This window comes from Callospermophilus lateralis, chromosome 17 (genome assembly GCF_048772815.1).
Source record: "Callospermophilus lateralis isolate mCalLat2 chromosome 17, mCalLat2.hap1, whole genome shotgun sequence".
NCBI lineage: Eukaryota > Metazoa > Chordata > Mammalia > Rodentia > Sciuridae > Callospermophilus > Callospermophilus lateralis.
The window spans coordinates 38462609-38479879 of NC_135321.1; the positions used below are offsets into that span (position 1 = coordinate 38462609).

The following is a 17271-nucleotide window of genomic DNA, read 5'->3' on the forward strand; positions in this document are numbered from 1 at the left end:
TAAGATTCTTAAAATGACAAAATTACAGAATCATAACAAAAAGAACATTAATGTTTGCCAAGGGTTAAGAAGGAAGTTACAGGTACAGGAAGGAGGGAAGCTGGGAATGGCTACTAACAGGCAAAGTTATTTATCTTTTTGGTGGGGTGGGGGCTCTGGATTGAACCTGGGGCACTTAACGAAACTACATCTGCAGCCCCCTTTATTTTTGAGACAAGGCCTCCCTAAGTTGCTGAGGCTAGCTGTGAACTTGTCATTCTCCGTCTCAGGCAACCAAGTCACTGGGAATACAGTCATGTACCTCTGTGCCCACCAATGTGAAATATCTTTATGATGGAAATGTTTTGTATCTTTATCAATTTAATATTCTGGTTCTGATATTTACAAGATGTTATCAGTGGAGAAAACTGGTTCAGAATACAGAGATTCTCTGTATTATTTCTTAAAATTGCACAGGAGCCAGGAACAGTATCATCCTCCTATAATCAGCTGCACATGTAATCCCAGCTACTAAAGAGGCTAAGGCTGGAAGATTCCATTTTGGGGACAGCCTTGGGCAATTTAGGGAGCCCCTGTCTTCAAAGGAAAAAAAAAAAAAAAAGCTGGGGATGTAGGTCAGTGGTAGAGTAAATGATTACCATACAAGCATGCAAGAAGTACTGGGTTCAATCCAAGTACCACAGAACAACACACATACTAATAAAAATAAAAATAAAGTTGCACACATACCACAAAATCTGCAGATCTAAAAAGATCCCAAAACATTTAATTTTTAAAAGATTATACAAAAAAAGGCAAAATTATGAGCTTAACTCAACAGATTTTTTAAAAAATTATGTCCATATACTGTAATGCACCTTCATTTGAAAAACATGTATTCAGTACTTACTATATAACAGATAGTACGTATACAACTGACAACAAAAGTGACAAAAATTCCTGCAAACTGGATGTGCAAGCACACCAATGTACAAATTTGTGTGTATATTATTAAGTCATATTAAACTGTGCTAAAAAAGTAAAATCATCAAGTGAGATTCAAGAATCCCAAAAGAATCAAGTTTTTTAATAATTCAAATATACTAAAAAGATACATAAAACAATGGCAAAGGAATCCCCTCTAATAAACATGAGATTAACTGAATAAGAATGGCAAATTATCTAAAATTCAAATGGAAATGTAGTATAATTCAATTGCAGATGGTCCAAAAACAAGATCATTTTTTAAAATATTTAACAAATAGAATTAAACAGTACAATAACTTACTTCATCTAAATATTCAATCATCTCAAATCTGATCATAGGAAATGTAATAATATACAAAAGGGCAGTAAATGAATAGAAAAATAACCTAAGTTCAAAAAACAAGCTATCACAATAATCATCACTTCAGACATATCTTAGAGGTATCTATGATTTAAATGGCAAAATAATTATGTAACAATTTAATACGAAATATTGGACAAAGCTTTGCTAGCAAGTAAAGAAATAGATTTTAAAATGATTTCTAGTCCAGCTTGGTGGTGGTGCATACCTGTAATCTGGCAGCTCAGGGGGCTGAGGCAGGAAGATCACAAATTCAAAACCAACCTTAGCAAACTTAAAGAGGCCCGAAGGACTTAGTGAGACCCTATCTCAAAATAAAAAAAATTTTAAAAGGGTTGTGGCTCAAGTGCTCTGGGTTCAATCACTGGTACCAAAAAAAAAAAAAAAAAGATTTCTAGGCACCATTATCAACTTTATTAAACTAAACAAAAATGATTTGTCAAAGACAATGGAATGTGTATATCTTCCATAAAAATACCAGTTACCATTTACTGAGTGCTTCATGTGTACCACGCAGGGTCCCAAAAACTTTACATACGTTAAGTTCAAGTCTTAAAAATAAGAAAATATTTTTCAAAAATTCCTTTAGTCATGGCACGGGTCTACAATCCCAACTACACAAGAAGCTAAGGCAGGAGGATCTTAAATTCAAAGACAGCCTGGGCAACTCAGCAAGACCCCATCTGAAAGTAAAAATTTTGAAAGTGATGAGGATATAGCACAATAGTGGAGTACTTTTTAGCATAAGGAAGGCCCTGGGTTCAATTTCCAGTTATCTTAAAAATAAAAAATAAATCCTTGGGCTGGAGATGTGGCTCAAGCGGTAGCGCGCTCGCCTGGCATGCGTGCGGCCCGGGTTCGATCCTCAGCACCACATACAAACAAAGATGTTGTGTCTGCCAAATATTAATAAATAAATAAAGTCAATTGTTTAAAAAAAATTTAAAAAAAAAAAAATAAATAAATAAATCCTTTGTTTATAATGAGGAAACTAAGGCTTAAAAACAAAAAATTAAGAAGCATATAAGAGGTTTCTATAAAAGCCTAGAAGATACTTCTACCATTAAAATACAAAGTCCTGCATATTCCTTTCTACCTCAGGGTTTATGCCCAGAATGCTTCCTCTTCACAGTATGTTCTATACACAAAGCACTCCACAAATTAACACCCACAAATCACTTAGATTTGAACAACAATATCATTTCTCCAAGAAAGGGACTTTGGCTATCCACTCATTAACAACACCAACCCACACTAGGTCTGTTCCCCCTTATACTTTTGCTCTTTCTCTCCCTCCTACCATGGATGCATTTGTAATTACACCCCGAGTGCTTATTTTAATCAAAATGTATCTCACCAACACCCAGCTCCAAGAGGGAAGGGATCATACCTATTTTTTTCACCACAGCACTATAATAGCACCAAGTACCTAACAGATATTTGTTAATATTTGCTGAAGCAATAAATCGCTTATTCTAATCCAAAACTTATTAAATCCTTTACCCAAAGATACATAATCCACAGTCCTCAAATCAAAACTATAAGCATTTTTCATATACAATACACTTCACTAGAGCTATTATCATATATGACAAAGCTGACTAATTCCTTTGTATTTATCCTTTTTGACCCAGCAACTGAACCTATCAGGATTTACCTTACAATAAAAATTCTCTATAGAGTAAAATAATATATATATGTGTATATATATATATATATGTAAATATATATACACACACACATATATATAGTATTCCCCACCACTACCTTATCCCTGGTTGCAGGTTCTGCCATTTCAATTACTCATAGTCAACTGCAGTACAAAAATATTAAATGCAAAGTTCCAGAAATAAACAAATCTTAAATTTTAAATTTTGCATTGTTTATTCTGCAGCGAGATCCAACCATACACACAAACTGTCTACCACTAAGCCACATCCCCAGCCTGATCACAATGTTCTGAACAGTATGATGCAATCTCATCCTAGCCCACCCAGTATAATACTATATACACTATTAGTTACTTTACAGCCACCTTGGTTATGAGATCAGTTATTGAATATGGTAGTGTTTGTGTTCAAATAACATTATTTTACTTAATAACAGCCCCAAAGCACAAAATAGTGATGCTGGCAATTTACATATGCCAAAGAGAAGCCATAAAGTGCTTCTATTAAGTGAAAAGGTAAAGTTCTCAACCTAATAAGAAAAAAAAAAAGTATGTTAATGCTGAAGATCTAAGAAACTTCTATCCCTAAAACTGTGATGGAAAAGAAATTGGTGCTAATTTTGCTATTACATCTCAAATTGTAAAGATTATGGCCTCAATACATAATTACTTAGTTAAGATGAAAAATACATTAAATTTATGGATGGAAGACATAAACAGAAAACATGTTCCAACTAATAGCAATGTGTTACAACAGGAAGTACAGGGCTCAAGCCTGGCAAGGTGTTGAACACCTGTGATCCCAGCTACTGGGAGGCTAAGGCAGAAGGATCCCAAGTTTGAGGCCAGCCTAGGCAACTTAGCAAGACTGAAAATAAAATTTTAAAAGGGGCTAGCTAGTGGCACAGTTCAGTGGTGGGAGTGCTTGCTAGCATATTCAAAGCCCTGGGTTCAATTCCTGGTACTGGAGGGGTGGCGGGGGAAAAGTACTGGGCTCAATATTATCTGCTGTTTCAGGTAATGACTAGAGATTTTGAAAGGCATCCCCCTCAGATGTGGGGGACTATTGTACAATTTTACTTGTTGCAGCATTTCTTTTAGGAACAACCTAATGTTCATAATATGATTGAATAAATAAGCAATGATGATGTATCAAACAATGAGATATTAGAAGACTAAATAAATATATTCCATAAGGTACTTTCATCTGGTTTGTCGATCACTATATAGTGTTGGTAAATTGAATGAATATTACATACCCACAAAAAAAAAATGTGAGACCTTCTTTTCTGTTGTTGGTATTAGGGATTTAACATAGGGACACTCTACGACTGGGCTACATCCCTCAGCCCTTTTATTTTTATTTTGAGACAGGGTCTCATTAAGTTGCCAAGCCCAGCCTTAGACTTATAATTCTCCTGCCTCAGCCCCCAAGTCCTTTTATTATTACAGGCATGTGCCCCCATGCCTGGCAAAGGTAGCCCCTTTTATGTATTAATAGGAATAATCTCTAGGATAGTATATGAAAATATTAAGGCACAGAGAATAGATACAGACTGCTGTCCTTTGTATGAAAAACTGGAAAATAAAACATCTACAATCTTGTTTTTGTACATATCTCTGGAAAATATGTAGGTTAACGGTGATTATTGAAAAGTCGTATTTCCCCTAATCCTTTAAAACCATCAATTCTCTATTCATGATTCACTTTGGCTTTAAATATCCAAGTCAAAAAACAAGATTTCTTTTGATTTTCAAAAGCAACCTAACTTTTGGTATTAGATGTTACAGTTTTTAAATAGTAATTTATTTGTTTTGAAAAATATAAAACACAGGGGCTGGGTTGTGGCTCAGCGGTAGAGCGCTTACCTAGCACATTCGAGACCCTGGGTTCTATCCTTAGCGCCACATAAAAATAAATAAATATCTCCCATCTATGTATGTTATATCAAAGTATATAAGTGTATTCTATTGTCATGTATAACTAATTAAACAAATAGAAAATTAAAAAATAAACAAACAAGGTATTGTATCCAACTACAACTAATAAATATTTAAAAATAAAGAAAAATATAAAACATAAATATAAGATTAGTATAAATAAACATTACCTCATTTTGTCTGTGCAAAAACCCAGTGAAAACAGGTGATTTCTAATCTTTTATATGCAAGAAAAGCTGAATGGGGTTAACTGACTTAGCCAACTGATAAAACTATAGTTAAACTGTGTTGTGTCCCAACACAAACCAATTCATTCCTTTACCCAATAAATACTGAAATGTATTTATACTGAAATTTTTTAAAAGTATGTCACTCTATATAAATAAGTCAAGAGAATTTAGATAGTCTTAAAAATCTTAAGGAAAAGGGATAGATTAAAGCAACAACTTATTAAATTAATAAGAACCTATATAAGCTTGACTTTCAAAATTTTAACATATCTATGGGAAAGAATAAATTTTAAAAGTACCTATTTAGAGCATAACTATTCCAATAAGATACCAATAAAACTGCTCAAATTTTTAAAAAATATAAACTGAAAATTCAGGGACTGGATAACCCAAGCAGGTCAATTTAGGGAATCATACAAATTTGTGCTGAATGAGAAGTGGAAGCTAATTTATATTATATTAACTTATTTTAAAAGATGCCCCTTACAGAGATGCCCCAAAACAAACACTAATTAGATATCCATTTCACTAGGTCCAATGGCACCTGTAATCCCAGTCCCTCTGGAGAATCAAGCAGGTGGACCACAAGTTCAAGGCGAGAAGATCCTGTCTCAAAATAAAAGTAAAATAGACTAGGAATGGAAAGCTCCTGGGTTTAACCCCCATACTGCAAAAAGAGAAAAGTTTTGCAAGAAATCAAAATTTCTTGTTAAATGTAATTTTCTTGGGATTGCATTTTACTTCTAAGTGGTGTATGACAGGTACTTCCTTGACTATTCAGAACAGTGTAAACAGAGGTTCAAAAAACCTTTAGTTTTAATGATGCTTTAATGGAAAACATCAAGAGATAAACATCTTACTACTTCAACATTGTGAACCTTCATCTGAAGCCTTATTTTGAATATCTGTTTGATGTTAATATTCTTAATTTGTCTTTATATGTTTTTCAAAATATTTTATCTGACCATTTTAAGGCACCTGATGCTGCTGGTTTCTTAAAAGAATTTATATCTCAGTCTCCACTGTCACATTCAATCCTAGTTTTCTTCCTATGATTCTGTCCATTCCTTCTCAGAATGTACTTTTCTCTACTTGATATTTAAGTATTCTCTAACACTTTGTTTTTATCTATCCAGGCCTCCTTTTTTCAATTCGTACATCTCCCTCAGTGACTACATCCACACCCATAACTTAAGTTCCATTTATTCCAGATCTATACACAGTATATACATCTAGTACTGAACATCAGACTTTCTATAAGGACCTTAAAATATCAGGAATCTCTTCTTTCCATTTCCATTATCACTGCCTTAGTTCCTGTTCTAATCACTTCTCTCCCTCACACGCCAAAGTGTCATCAACATCTAAATGGGTCACCATTGCCAAGCTGAACCCTGACACTAATATAAACTTTCTAAAATGGAATTGTAATCATGCTGCTCCCCTGCCAAAAATTATTTAATAGGTCTCTCTGGTTTTCAGGAAAACATTCAAATTAGCTTACAAAGGAAGTTCCTGCCAAAATCTCTAAGCTCAATCTCTATTACACTCATTCTCTGGCTCCAAACAAACTATGAAGTCAGGATACACAGTCATCCTCTGTACCCCTCCTTGCCTCTACATATGACGTAGACCTAATCAGGGTATTTCCCAAGAAAATTGTCCTTATATTAACAAGTTTATTTAGCTATGTGCTCTCAATGCTCACATAAAAATTTCCACTGAAATCTCTTCCATACCATAGTCATTTAACAGTCTTCTCCATTAGACTATTTACAGTCTCCAGGGAAAGAGCATTTAATTTCTTGAACAAGGCAAATAAAAACATTAACAATGTTTGTTTGAAGGAACAAGTGGAGATTAAATACTTTAGTAAAATTATTCTCAATAGTATCCCTTTTTCTCTACATATACATACACACATATAGATAGGTGTGTGTATGTATATATATTTTCAATACTGGGGACTGAACCCAGGCCCTTGAAGCATGCTAGGCAAATGTTCTACCACTAAGCTGTATATCTCCAGCCCTTAGTAAAATTATTCTAATAGAAATGAATTTGCTTCTTTGACTAGAAAAGTCAATGGAAAAATCCTTTCCTCTCATTGGCAATGAAAATTTGTTTTTATTTTCTAACAGACCCAGACTGACCCAAAGTTCTTATCTCATCCCTTTCTAGCTCTGAATCAAAATCTGATTTGGGGGGCTGGGATTGTAGCTCAGTGGTAGAGTGCTTGCCTAGCACACATGAGTCACTGGGTGTGATCTTCAGCACCACATAAAAATAAATGAATAAAATAAAAAAATAAAAGCATGTGTCCATCTACAACTAAAAATATTTTTTTTAAAAACCCTGATTGGAGGCTGGGGATGTGGCTCAAGCTGTAGCGCGCTCGCCTGGCATGCGTGCGGCCCGGGTTCGATCCTCAGCACCACATACAAACAAAGATGTTGTGTCCACCGAAAACTAAAAAAAAAAAAAATATATATTAAAATTCTCTCTCTCTCTTTTAAAAAAAAAAAAAAAAACAAAACCCTGATTGGAGGGGGTTGTGGCTCAGCAGTAGAGCACTTGCCTAGCACGTGCAAGGTACTGGGTTCAATCCTCAGCACCACATAATAAATAAATAAATAAAAGTATTATATCTAACTACAACTAAAAAAATTAAAAAACAAACAAACACCTGATTCGAGGAGCTGGGAATGTTCACGCATGAGGCCTGGGGTTCTATCCCCAGAACAAAAAAAAAACAAAACTCAATTTGTAGCCAAATATAAATTTGATTAAAGGCACAGCTCTGTCCTTTGGGTGAAAAAAGGGAAATGACATAGTAAACTTATTACTTAAAAATAATTCTAGGACTGGCAATGTAGCTCAGTAGAATGGTTGCTGGGCATATGCAATGGCCTGAATTTAATATCCAATAACTCTCCCTCCAATCTTATTTCCCAGAAAATTCCTTCCAGCCAATCAAGACCCTGTTCCACAAATACCACCCCTTCCAAATAAAACTTTGGCTCACTCTGTCTATTTTTAATTAATTGTTCAGTCAGAACTATAAAGCAACTGTGGGGGACAGTAGAGATAAGGAGCTACTTTGATCACATTGAAGCCTCAAAGCCCAATGAATTGATTTGAGAATGGTCTTGAATTTAAAAACATCCATTCTTTTCTATAGCTTTGAGGTCAAGTCAAATTATAGTTCTTGACTTCAAATGCACCACAAAGGAAATAGACCAGAATGATCTATATGGAATTTTGAGGGAAGCTAAAAATTACAATGAGTTCTGAGGACAATGACCCAGAGAATAGTTAAAATGATTCTGTCCATGATATCTACCGTACATATATAAACTTAGCAATTATTATAACTTCTCATCTTGCCTGCTCTCCTCCTTTTATTTCCCCTCTTTGTCATCACAGAACTACTTTTTCTTAAATATAGGAAAGGTTCAAGTTATAATAATGAATAATGACCATTAAAGACAGAAAGTATATTCTGTGTCCTAGACATCTTAAAATACTTTTTCAACAACCTGCATTTGTTGCAACAAATGATGAGAGAATTTAAGACACAAAAATCATAACTGATGTTTCAATCCTGAAAAACTACATGGTCGTTCCACACCTAGCATAATCAAGGGATAAAATAGTAGAGTTAATAAGGTAGAAGAACAGGGAAGATTACCAAAAGTCATCTGTAGTAACATTTGTGATTAGGGACCCAAAATTCTACCAATTATTCACAAAATTATAGAACCCCGACTCTCAAAAAAAAAAAAAAAAAAAAAGTGAATGGAGAAATGTCTAGAAACTTGTTCAATTCTGGGTCTGCAAGCACAGAACTTAAGCCCGATTCAATTTTTTTTAAAAATAAAAAGACTTCCAGGTCCCACCTGCCAGAAATTCTTTTGCAAGTTTGGAATGGAGCCTGGGAATTGGTATGTTTACTTAAAAAACTCCCCAGGGACTCTGGTCATCAGCCAGGTTGGTCAGTGCACTGTATACCTTTTCAAGAAGGTCTCCTTTCAATCCTTGCCGACAGTCTGGTAGTCTACAAAATGATGGAGGTTGTTCCTATAAATAAGCCTAGTTAAACAGCACCATGTGACCTCACCTAATCCCTTTGTGTTCTCCCTCACCCCTAGAGTTAATACCTCATCTTCAGTCCATTCCTCATAACAGAACTCTTCTTTTCTTACCTCCACTCTTGCAGTAACCGATTAATAATGAACAGAAGATAACACAAAGGGAAACTACCATTTCAATATCCGGAAATCCTGTCAGTTCTAACATAAGAGAAGAAAATTCATTTTAGACCATCCTAGTAGATTCCTGGAATTTTAAATGAAACAAAACCGATCCAAAAGTGGTCTGTGAAGCAGGGCTGAAGTTAGATTAAAAGCTCTTGGATCAAGGAGGACCAGGCCAAGGTTCTGAAAGAGGAAGAAAAAAAACTTGAAAGCGTAGCAGGAGGCCGGCGGGCGGCCCGTGCCGGCACTAGCGGGTTTGACACTCGACACCCCCGCCTGCACTCGGGTTGCTAGGAAACAAAAAGGCTCCACGTTCCCTGCAATTCCTCCCGGGCCTGCCGGGAGGACAGGGGCCTCTCGGCCTGTGGACGCCACCAAAGGGCCCGACCCCTACCCCGGGGCGCTAAGCCCAGGAAAACCGGGGCGGGGAGCTCCGGCTGAGGGGCGCGGCGAGCGGGCCCTGGTCCCAGGCGGAGGGCTGCCCCGGGCTCAGACGCGCCGGGACCAGGCCCCCGAGGCGGGCGGCGCTCCGGCAGGCCTCGGGGGCTCAACTCCCTCCAGGCCTCAGTCGCAGGTCAGGGTCCAGACGAGAAACCCAAACGACCACCCGGCTCCGCGCGGGGGAGGGGGCGTCTACTCACACGTGCTGACAGGCCGCGGTCCGCACGGGCGTTTTGAGCACCTCCTGACAGACCGGGCAGTAGAAATCATCTTCTGTGTAGGCCGTGGCCGCGGACAGCTCCTCGGCCATGACGGGGGCAGAGGAACAAGGCGATGGCGGCAGCAGCGTTCGAGGTGGCGGTGGCGGTCCGGAGCCCGACTCCCTGCGCGGACCCGGGGGGAGGGGAATCGCATCAGGAAGAAGCTCGCGCCAGGAAGGGGGCGGGGACCTAGCAGGACTCCGAGCTGGGTGGGGCGGGACTCCGAGCGGGGTGGGGCGGGGCCGAACACAGCGCCGCTCCGGCCGCACGCGCCGGGCGAGGGGCCGCCCCCTTCGCCCCCGGAACTCGGAGGCGGTGCTCCTCAGGAGGCCGAGCGCAGGAAACGGCGATTGGTTTCGCAGGCTCTCTGGGCTGGGCGCAAGTCTAGGGCCAGCCCCACTCATTGGCCACGGCACTACGTCCCGCCCCCAAGCCGGAGCTTGGGGCCCGGCCGCGGTTCTGCCTAGTCCCTCGTTCGCCGTTCACGGCCTCGCTCTTCCCAGCTGTCCGCCAGCTCCCCACGCCCGCCCCTGCTTCTTTATCCTCCCCGGCCGCAACCCACCCTTTTGCACTGCTCTTCCCGCTCCCAGCCTCGCTCCACCGCATCCCTGCCCCGCCTTCGCGGGCGAAGACCCTTACTTCTGAGCCCCGGAGCGGCACTGTAGGCTGAACTGCTTCTTTGTCGCGGGTTCGTAGAAAGGTGACTTTTCGTCGCCGTCGGGCTTCTGGTCCCGCCGCTGCTGCCCTCGCAACCGAGGCCCCACGGCAAAAGGAGAACGGCGTGCGCAGTGCTCATCGGCCCAAGAAAGGGCGGGACCCGAGGCTCATGGTGCACCGGGATCCCATCGCCCCCGCCAGCAGCTCTCCCGTGGCATAGCGCTGCCTGCAGCCTGCCCGGCCGGTCACCGAACGCAGTAGGGTTTCGCGTTGCAGGCCCAGAGCTGAGGGGCGGGGTGACGAGAGCAGCCTCCATAGCAACTGGCGCTTGGCGCCTTCGGCAGGTTGTGACGTCACCGGCTGGGTGGCGGCCTACGTACCTGCACACACCCCCAGCATCTTGGTAGGGGGACCCCGTTTTATCGCCTTCATTAAATTCTTAGGTTTCCCAGGAATTTTTCCTTAAAATATATTTCTAACGTTGAAGATTTAATCTTAATTGTTTGCCGTTGCTAGACTGTTTTGACCTTGCAAAAATGTGTTATGAAACAATATTATGTGGTTTTAATCCTGGGGTTAGTTAAAAATAAGATTCCTTGCGCTGTATAGAGATTCAATTTTTTGACTTAAATGCAATGTGATTGATTCTTAAATGGTGACCGTTCATGTTCACAGTCTTACAACCAACACCATAAGAGTTTGTTGGGGGGAGGAGGTTGGTTTTTGATATCTTGGAAGAAAAGGAGGTAGGAGCCCCTACCTCTAATCTCACTAGTTTGTTTTTATTTTTGTGCTCACTTAGGCAGCATTTATACAAAAATATTTTTATTTTTTAAGTGAGCCCTTAATTCGCAGATAAATCTCATAATTGGTAAGTCTTTGAGAATGTAACAGAACTATGTGAAAAGGAAGTAAGGGAAATCTTCAGATAGCTTCAAGGAAAAAAAGATTTCATTACCATCCTTTGTTAAAGCCCTTAATTGGGGCTGGGGTTCTGGCTCAGTGGTAGAGCACTTGCCTAGCATGCATGAGGCACTGAGCTCAATTCTGAGCACCACATACAAATAAATAAAATAAAGGTCTATCAACAATCAACAACAACAATTTTTTTTTTAAATGCTGTTTACCACCTACATTGTCCTTGGCATGGTTAAGTAAAATGTATAGGAGCTGGGCAAGGTGGCACGCACCTGTAAGAGAAGCAGTTTGGGATCACAAGTTAAAAGCCAGCCTCAACAACTTAGCAAGGCCCTAAGCAATTTAAGGAGACACTGTCTCTAAAGGCTGAGGCTGTGGCTCAGTAGTTAATTGCCCCTGGGTTCGATCCCCAGGACCCCCTCACCCCCCCCCAAAAAAAAAGTAAAGGAGATGGTTTGGACTGAGCGCATACACTAGATCCATGAGAGGAGCCCAAAATGGAGTCACTCATGCCAAGTTCCCCACCACTGTGCTGAAACCAAGGTGTTTATCTGAACTTGGAAGAAGAAGAGACATAATTGCCAGATTTCTGAACAATCTAGCCTATATAATAAGGAACGCTGTGCTTCAATCTTTACAAGGAAAAGGCCAATCCCCTTTTCTGTTTCAGTTTTCCACTGCCTTTTTCTGTCTATGAAACCTAATTCCTCTGCTCAGTTCTTTGGAATACTCCTATTTTATGGAACAAGGTGTTGCCCAATTATCAAATAGCAAGTAAAAGCTATTTAAGATTTTAAAATTTGCTATAGTTTTGACCGCTCTTGGTTAGGCATTATAGAGATATGAGTTTTGCAGTCAACTAATTTACATTTTAAATATATATCAAAATGTGAGAAAAAAAAGATGGTATTTGCCAAAGTACTAAATTTTCTCTTAACAGTGATTATAATGAGGGTAGAAATCGGCATGTTTGAAATTCTGTGGATTTAGAGAATCCACATGATTCTGGAGGAAATGGATTTTAATATGCATCTTAAAACAAGAGTTTCTACAATAACAATTATTTGTCTGATGTATAGCTAGTTATACTGCCAGACTACAAGATTTTGCTGCAAGCACGATGGAAGCTGGTCAGGGAAGCTAATTTTAGCTTCAGATTTCCTAGGAGGAGGAAGAACACATTGTGTGGGAGGGGCAACTGATCTTGGTATTCCAGGTGCTTTTCAAATTCCCTTATAAAATGGTTCTCAGATTCCAAACTTCACCATTTTGGTAATATTTCAATTTATATTTCACTCATTCTGACTATTTTAGTAAATAAAGTGTATTTTTTTTTGTGTGATAATCTTTCCCTTTATTCACTGGGAATTCCTATCCATAACATTAACGTTGTGACTTTTACTTTGTTTGCTTTATTGTTTGTAACATTAGCTTCACTCATGCCTAATCCAAACATTTGTATTACTTCTTCATATATTCTAAGTCATTTGGTGTACCTATAAGCATGGTAATATGTGAAAATCCATCAGCAATTTGAGTGTAAGGGAAATTTAGTTATCCTCTGAGAATTAAGCTTAAAAAACAAAATCATAATTACCAAATGACACAATTTTCTATCTTAGCAGCATTTCATATGAAAAACTACTTGATATTCTACTAGGAATGTGACAGATTTATTCAGAATACAGTCAGCTGTGAAAATAAAATGTCCTCAGCCTCTGGGCAGTAGAGGGGGATGCCCTAAATGTGTGACCAATTAGATAAACTGTTGCAATTATTTATTTGTTAATTTGTTTTTGCAGTATAGAGATTGAACCCAAGGGCACATTACCACTGAACTACATTCCCAGCCCTTTTTTGTTTGTAGTGGGGATTTTTTGTTTGTTTTGTTTTGTTTTATTGTACTGGGGGATTGAACCCAGGAGCTTTTAACCACTGAGCCACATCCTTTTTTTTTTTTTTTGGAGAGCCAGCCTCACCAAGTTGTTAAGGGCCTTGCTAAATTGCTGAGGCTGACCTTGAACTTGCAGTTCTCCTTCCTCAGCCTCCTAAATTTCTGGAATCACAGGCATGTGCCATGTTGCAAAAATTAAAGCCTTTAAATTTAGGTTAAAGCACCCAAACCCTTTCAGCCTTCTTCCCTCAAAATGGCATCTGAGGGACAGAAGGGTGACAGATGGCTGACATGAACTTGAGACACTGATGGGGCATCTGGGTCCTGAAATCTGTATGTTTTCTTTTGGATTCTTCCTAGATTTTTCTTTCAAGATGGCCAATTTTGACTGCTCCTTAAATGAGTGCTCCTTAAAGTGCACAATGAGTGCTCCTTAAAGTGCATACCTGTAATCCCAGCAAATCAGGAGGCTGAAGCAGGAGGATTGAATATTCAAGACCAGCTTTGACAACTTAATGATACTCTATCTCAAAAAATGAAAAGGGTTGGGGATGTTACTCAGTGCCTCTGGGTTCAATTCCTAGTACCAAAAAATAAATGAGAGAGAGAGAGAAAGATGAGTCTTGGGCATTCCATTGCTGGAACTTGCTGGTGAAGACAGCTCCAACCTGTCTCAGCTGCATCTGGGGCCATGGTCCTATTGTCTGACCTAGTTGATTCAACTTCACCAACACTGTGAAACCTCCTGAATCTCTGCCCCAATTATCTCAGAGTTCCTTAACTGTCAACACAGCAGGCCCTTTAGCAGAACTTCTGGCTCTTGAGATGTTTCTACACAGGATAAGTGGGGTCCTGGGCATATGTTACAGAAAAGATTTCAGCATGTGTCAGAGACAGACAAAACTTTATTTAGGAAAGCAAAGCTACATTTAAGAGAGAATATGGGCTATCTCAAGAGGGAGAAGTTTTTGGAATAAAGCAAGGAATACACATTCAAGGGGGAAGGCAAGCCATCTCCAGATGAACAGACAGAAATCTATTGGTGTGGGGGTGTTAATTTTTATAGAGAGATGGTTGCTAGGGGCTGAACTAAAGGTGGAACCAGAGCAGAGTTACATAAGTTGGTACCAGTTTTCTCAGCACTTGCGCATTGCCCTCCTGTTACCTTTTGCAGGAAAGGTCACTGGCTGAGAACATGGGCTGGGGTGCTCATAAATGCTTGTTTTGCCTTTCAATAGTTTGTGGATGTTTCCTGCATGTTAGTGGTTCATGAGTGCTTCTTTTGAGATTCAGTCTAACTTTAATTTTCTGCATCCCCAAATTCTTAAGCACAGCTATATATAGTCCATGACATCTCTTAGTACTCTCCCTCTAATACTGTGGAGGGAGATTTATCCTGCACCATTGAATTTACATGAAGTGTTTACCCCTAGGTTGGGTCTGAACAGCCCATAATGCCATGTGCTTCCAGTTCTGCCCTCAGCATACCCTTAAACCTATCACATCTTGTCCTTCCAAATTGAAGTCCCTATTTTGTCTGTTCTATGATCTCAGGGAATAAATAGAATGAATAGACTTTTCCTCTTGACCTGTATCACTGATTGGGCACTCTCCTATGTAAAACTCTTCATTAAAGTTCACTAAGTTAAGTAATTAATATACTAAAGAGGGAAATTAAAAAATCTAGAAAATTAATTTCTTTCTTGACAAAGTCTGGCTTTGTCCTATTTAAAAGCCTGGTGAGTTTGCTTTTGAGGAATTATTCTGGGAAGCTAAAGGGTAAAATGGAAGGGAAACTCCAGTTTCACTGTCTACTCTTCAGTATCTTTTTAAACTGGTACCATGTGCAATGTGACATTCAACTAGTTTGTACCAGTACAGATGTACTAGTTCTTTTCAGCCTGTTCATTCTGATTGGCTAATAGTACCTAAGTGATGAGTGTCAGTAATATTTTAATATTACTCATGACTATGCATAACTAACTAAGAAGCTATGTGGTTTGATTGTTTAAGTGTGTTTTGGAAATATTCCTTCTTAAAAATACATAGCAATATTCTTTTCATTTCTATTGAATTAATCCTAATTCTTCCTTTTTTTCACCTCACCTCAGTGCACACAGAGGAGAGCAATGCTGCAGGCCGAGTAAGAAGGAGGTCAAGTGGCTAAGAATGTGAAAGAGAAACTGTAACATACCATCTTCCTATCAAGAATTTGTAACCCCATTCCTGTCTCCCACTCTAACAAATCATGATTTTTTTCAATTACTTCTTTTTCCCAGTCACATGCTTCAGGAGGCAATGACCATTCTCAGCTCAAGGGGGGAAACCATGATTGATATGAACCCAACTGAATGAGGCCCTGTCTTCTTGCTGGGTTTAGTCATGAGCAGGTGACTCATATGTGACCAAGGGAGCATGGAGGGGAATTATTCTGAGGAACTTTGGCAAGTGCTTTTATTTTTCTTTTTTCTTTTCTTTTTTTTTTTTTAAGAGAGAGAGAGAATTTTAATATTTATTTTTTAGTTATTGGCGGATACAACATCTTTGTCTGTATGTGGTGCTGAGGACAAACCCGAGCCGCACGCATGCCAGACAAGCACGCTACCGCTTGAGCCACATCCCCAGCCCTCGGCAAGTGCTTTTCTTTGTGGAACAGAAAACAGATAAATAACCGAGCATGATGGCATAAACCTGTAATCCCAGTGACTCAGGAGGCTGAGGCAGGTGGACCATAATTTCAAGGCCAGACTCAGAAACTTAGCAAGATTCTGTCTCAAAAATATAAGAAAGACTAGAAATGTAGCAGTCCTGTGTTCAATCCCTAGTACCAAAAACAAATATAGATAAATGGGGTTGGGGATATGGCTCAGTGGTAGTGCATTTACCTAGCATGTGCAAGGTCTTTGCTTCAAACTTCAACTCTGAAAAAAAAAAAAAACTGAGAATAAAAACAATTGCATAACCATATCCATATGTTTCTGTATCTATATGTGCTGCCTGAAATTGCTGCAAGCATCATGAAAATACAGGAAGAATGATCCTATGTACACAAGATGGCAGAGCTAAGGGATAGAAAGATGTAGTTGAGCCATTCCATTAATCTAATCAGGAACTGGCCTACCTCCTTTCTGTTAAACAAAATAATAAACATTCTCTCATTTAAGCCATTCTCAGTTGGTTCTACTTTTGTTTGTTGCCGAACATATCTGAGTTAGGCATTTGTTCAGTAACAATCAGATCCATGTTCCTACCCTTTTCCTTGTTCTGCTCTGTGTTGCTGGAACTGACCCTATTTCCCAGTTTCCCTTGTGAACTGACTTCTGGCTACATTCAGCAAATGGGAAGCACTGATGAGAGACCTGAAGGAAGGAAGACCAATGTATTTTCTCCCTCTTCCTCTGCTTCTGGCCATGGCTCCATTTCTTCTGTGGTTTTGGCTTCCCAAGATGGCACTTTCCTTGATGGTCCCACTTCCTGCTAGGCAGTCCCTGATTTTTCTCAGTAATTTAATGTTTACCTTACTGTCACTCTTAGACTTTTAGCTCTTGTAGGTTCTTTTTAATTAAACATTCTTTACTGAACTATCAGTTGTGAACTCCACTTCCTAATTGGACCCTGTTCCCTCTGCCTAACTGAATCAATACTTAAGAAGGAGACAGGAGGCAAGTGAGAAATGCG

At 39.3% G+C, this 17271-nt stretch overlaps 1 protein-coding gene across 2 annotated transcripts in view; it reads right to left on the reverse strand.

The window, feature by feature from the left end:
* Rnf138 (ring finger protein 138) overlaps positions 1-11032 on the reverse strand; it is a 32324-nt gene extending 21292 nt beyond the window's left edge. Inside the window, exons 1-2 of one of the 2 annotated variants that reach the window (XM_076836948.2) lie at positions 10764-11032; positions 10065-10247 (exon numbers count right to left, since the gene is read on the reverse strand). In XM_076836948.2, coding sequence (XP_076693063.1) covers positions 10065-10174 — 110 coding nt within the window. In that variant the 5' untranslated portion in view covers positions 10175-10247; positions 10764-11032. The remainder of the gene's footprint in view (positions 1-10064; positions 10248-10763) is intronic. The other variant, XM_076836947.2, reaches the window with a different exon arrangement.
* Positions 11033-17271: the final 6239 nt, after the last annotated feature.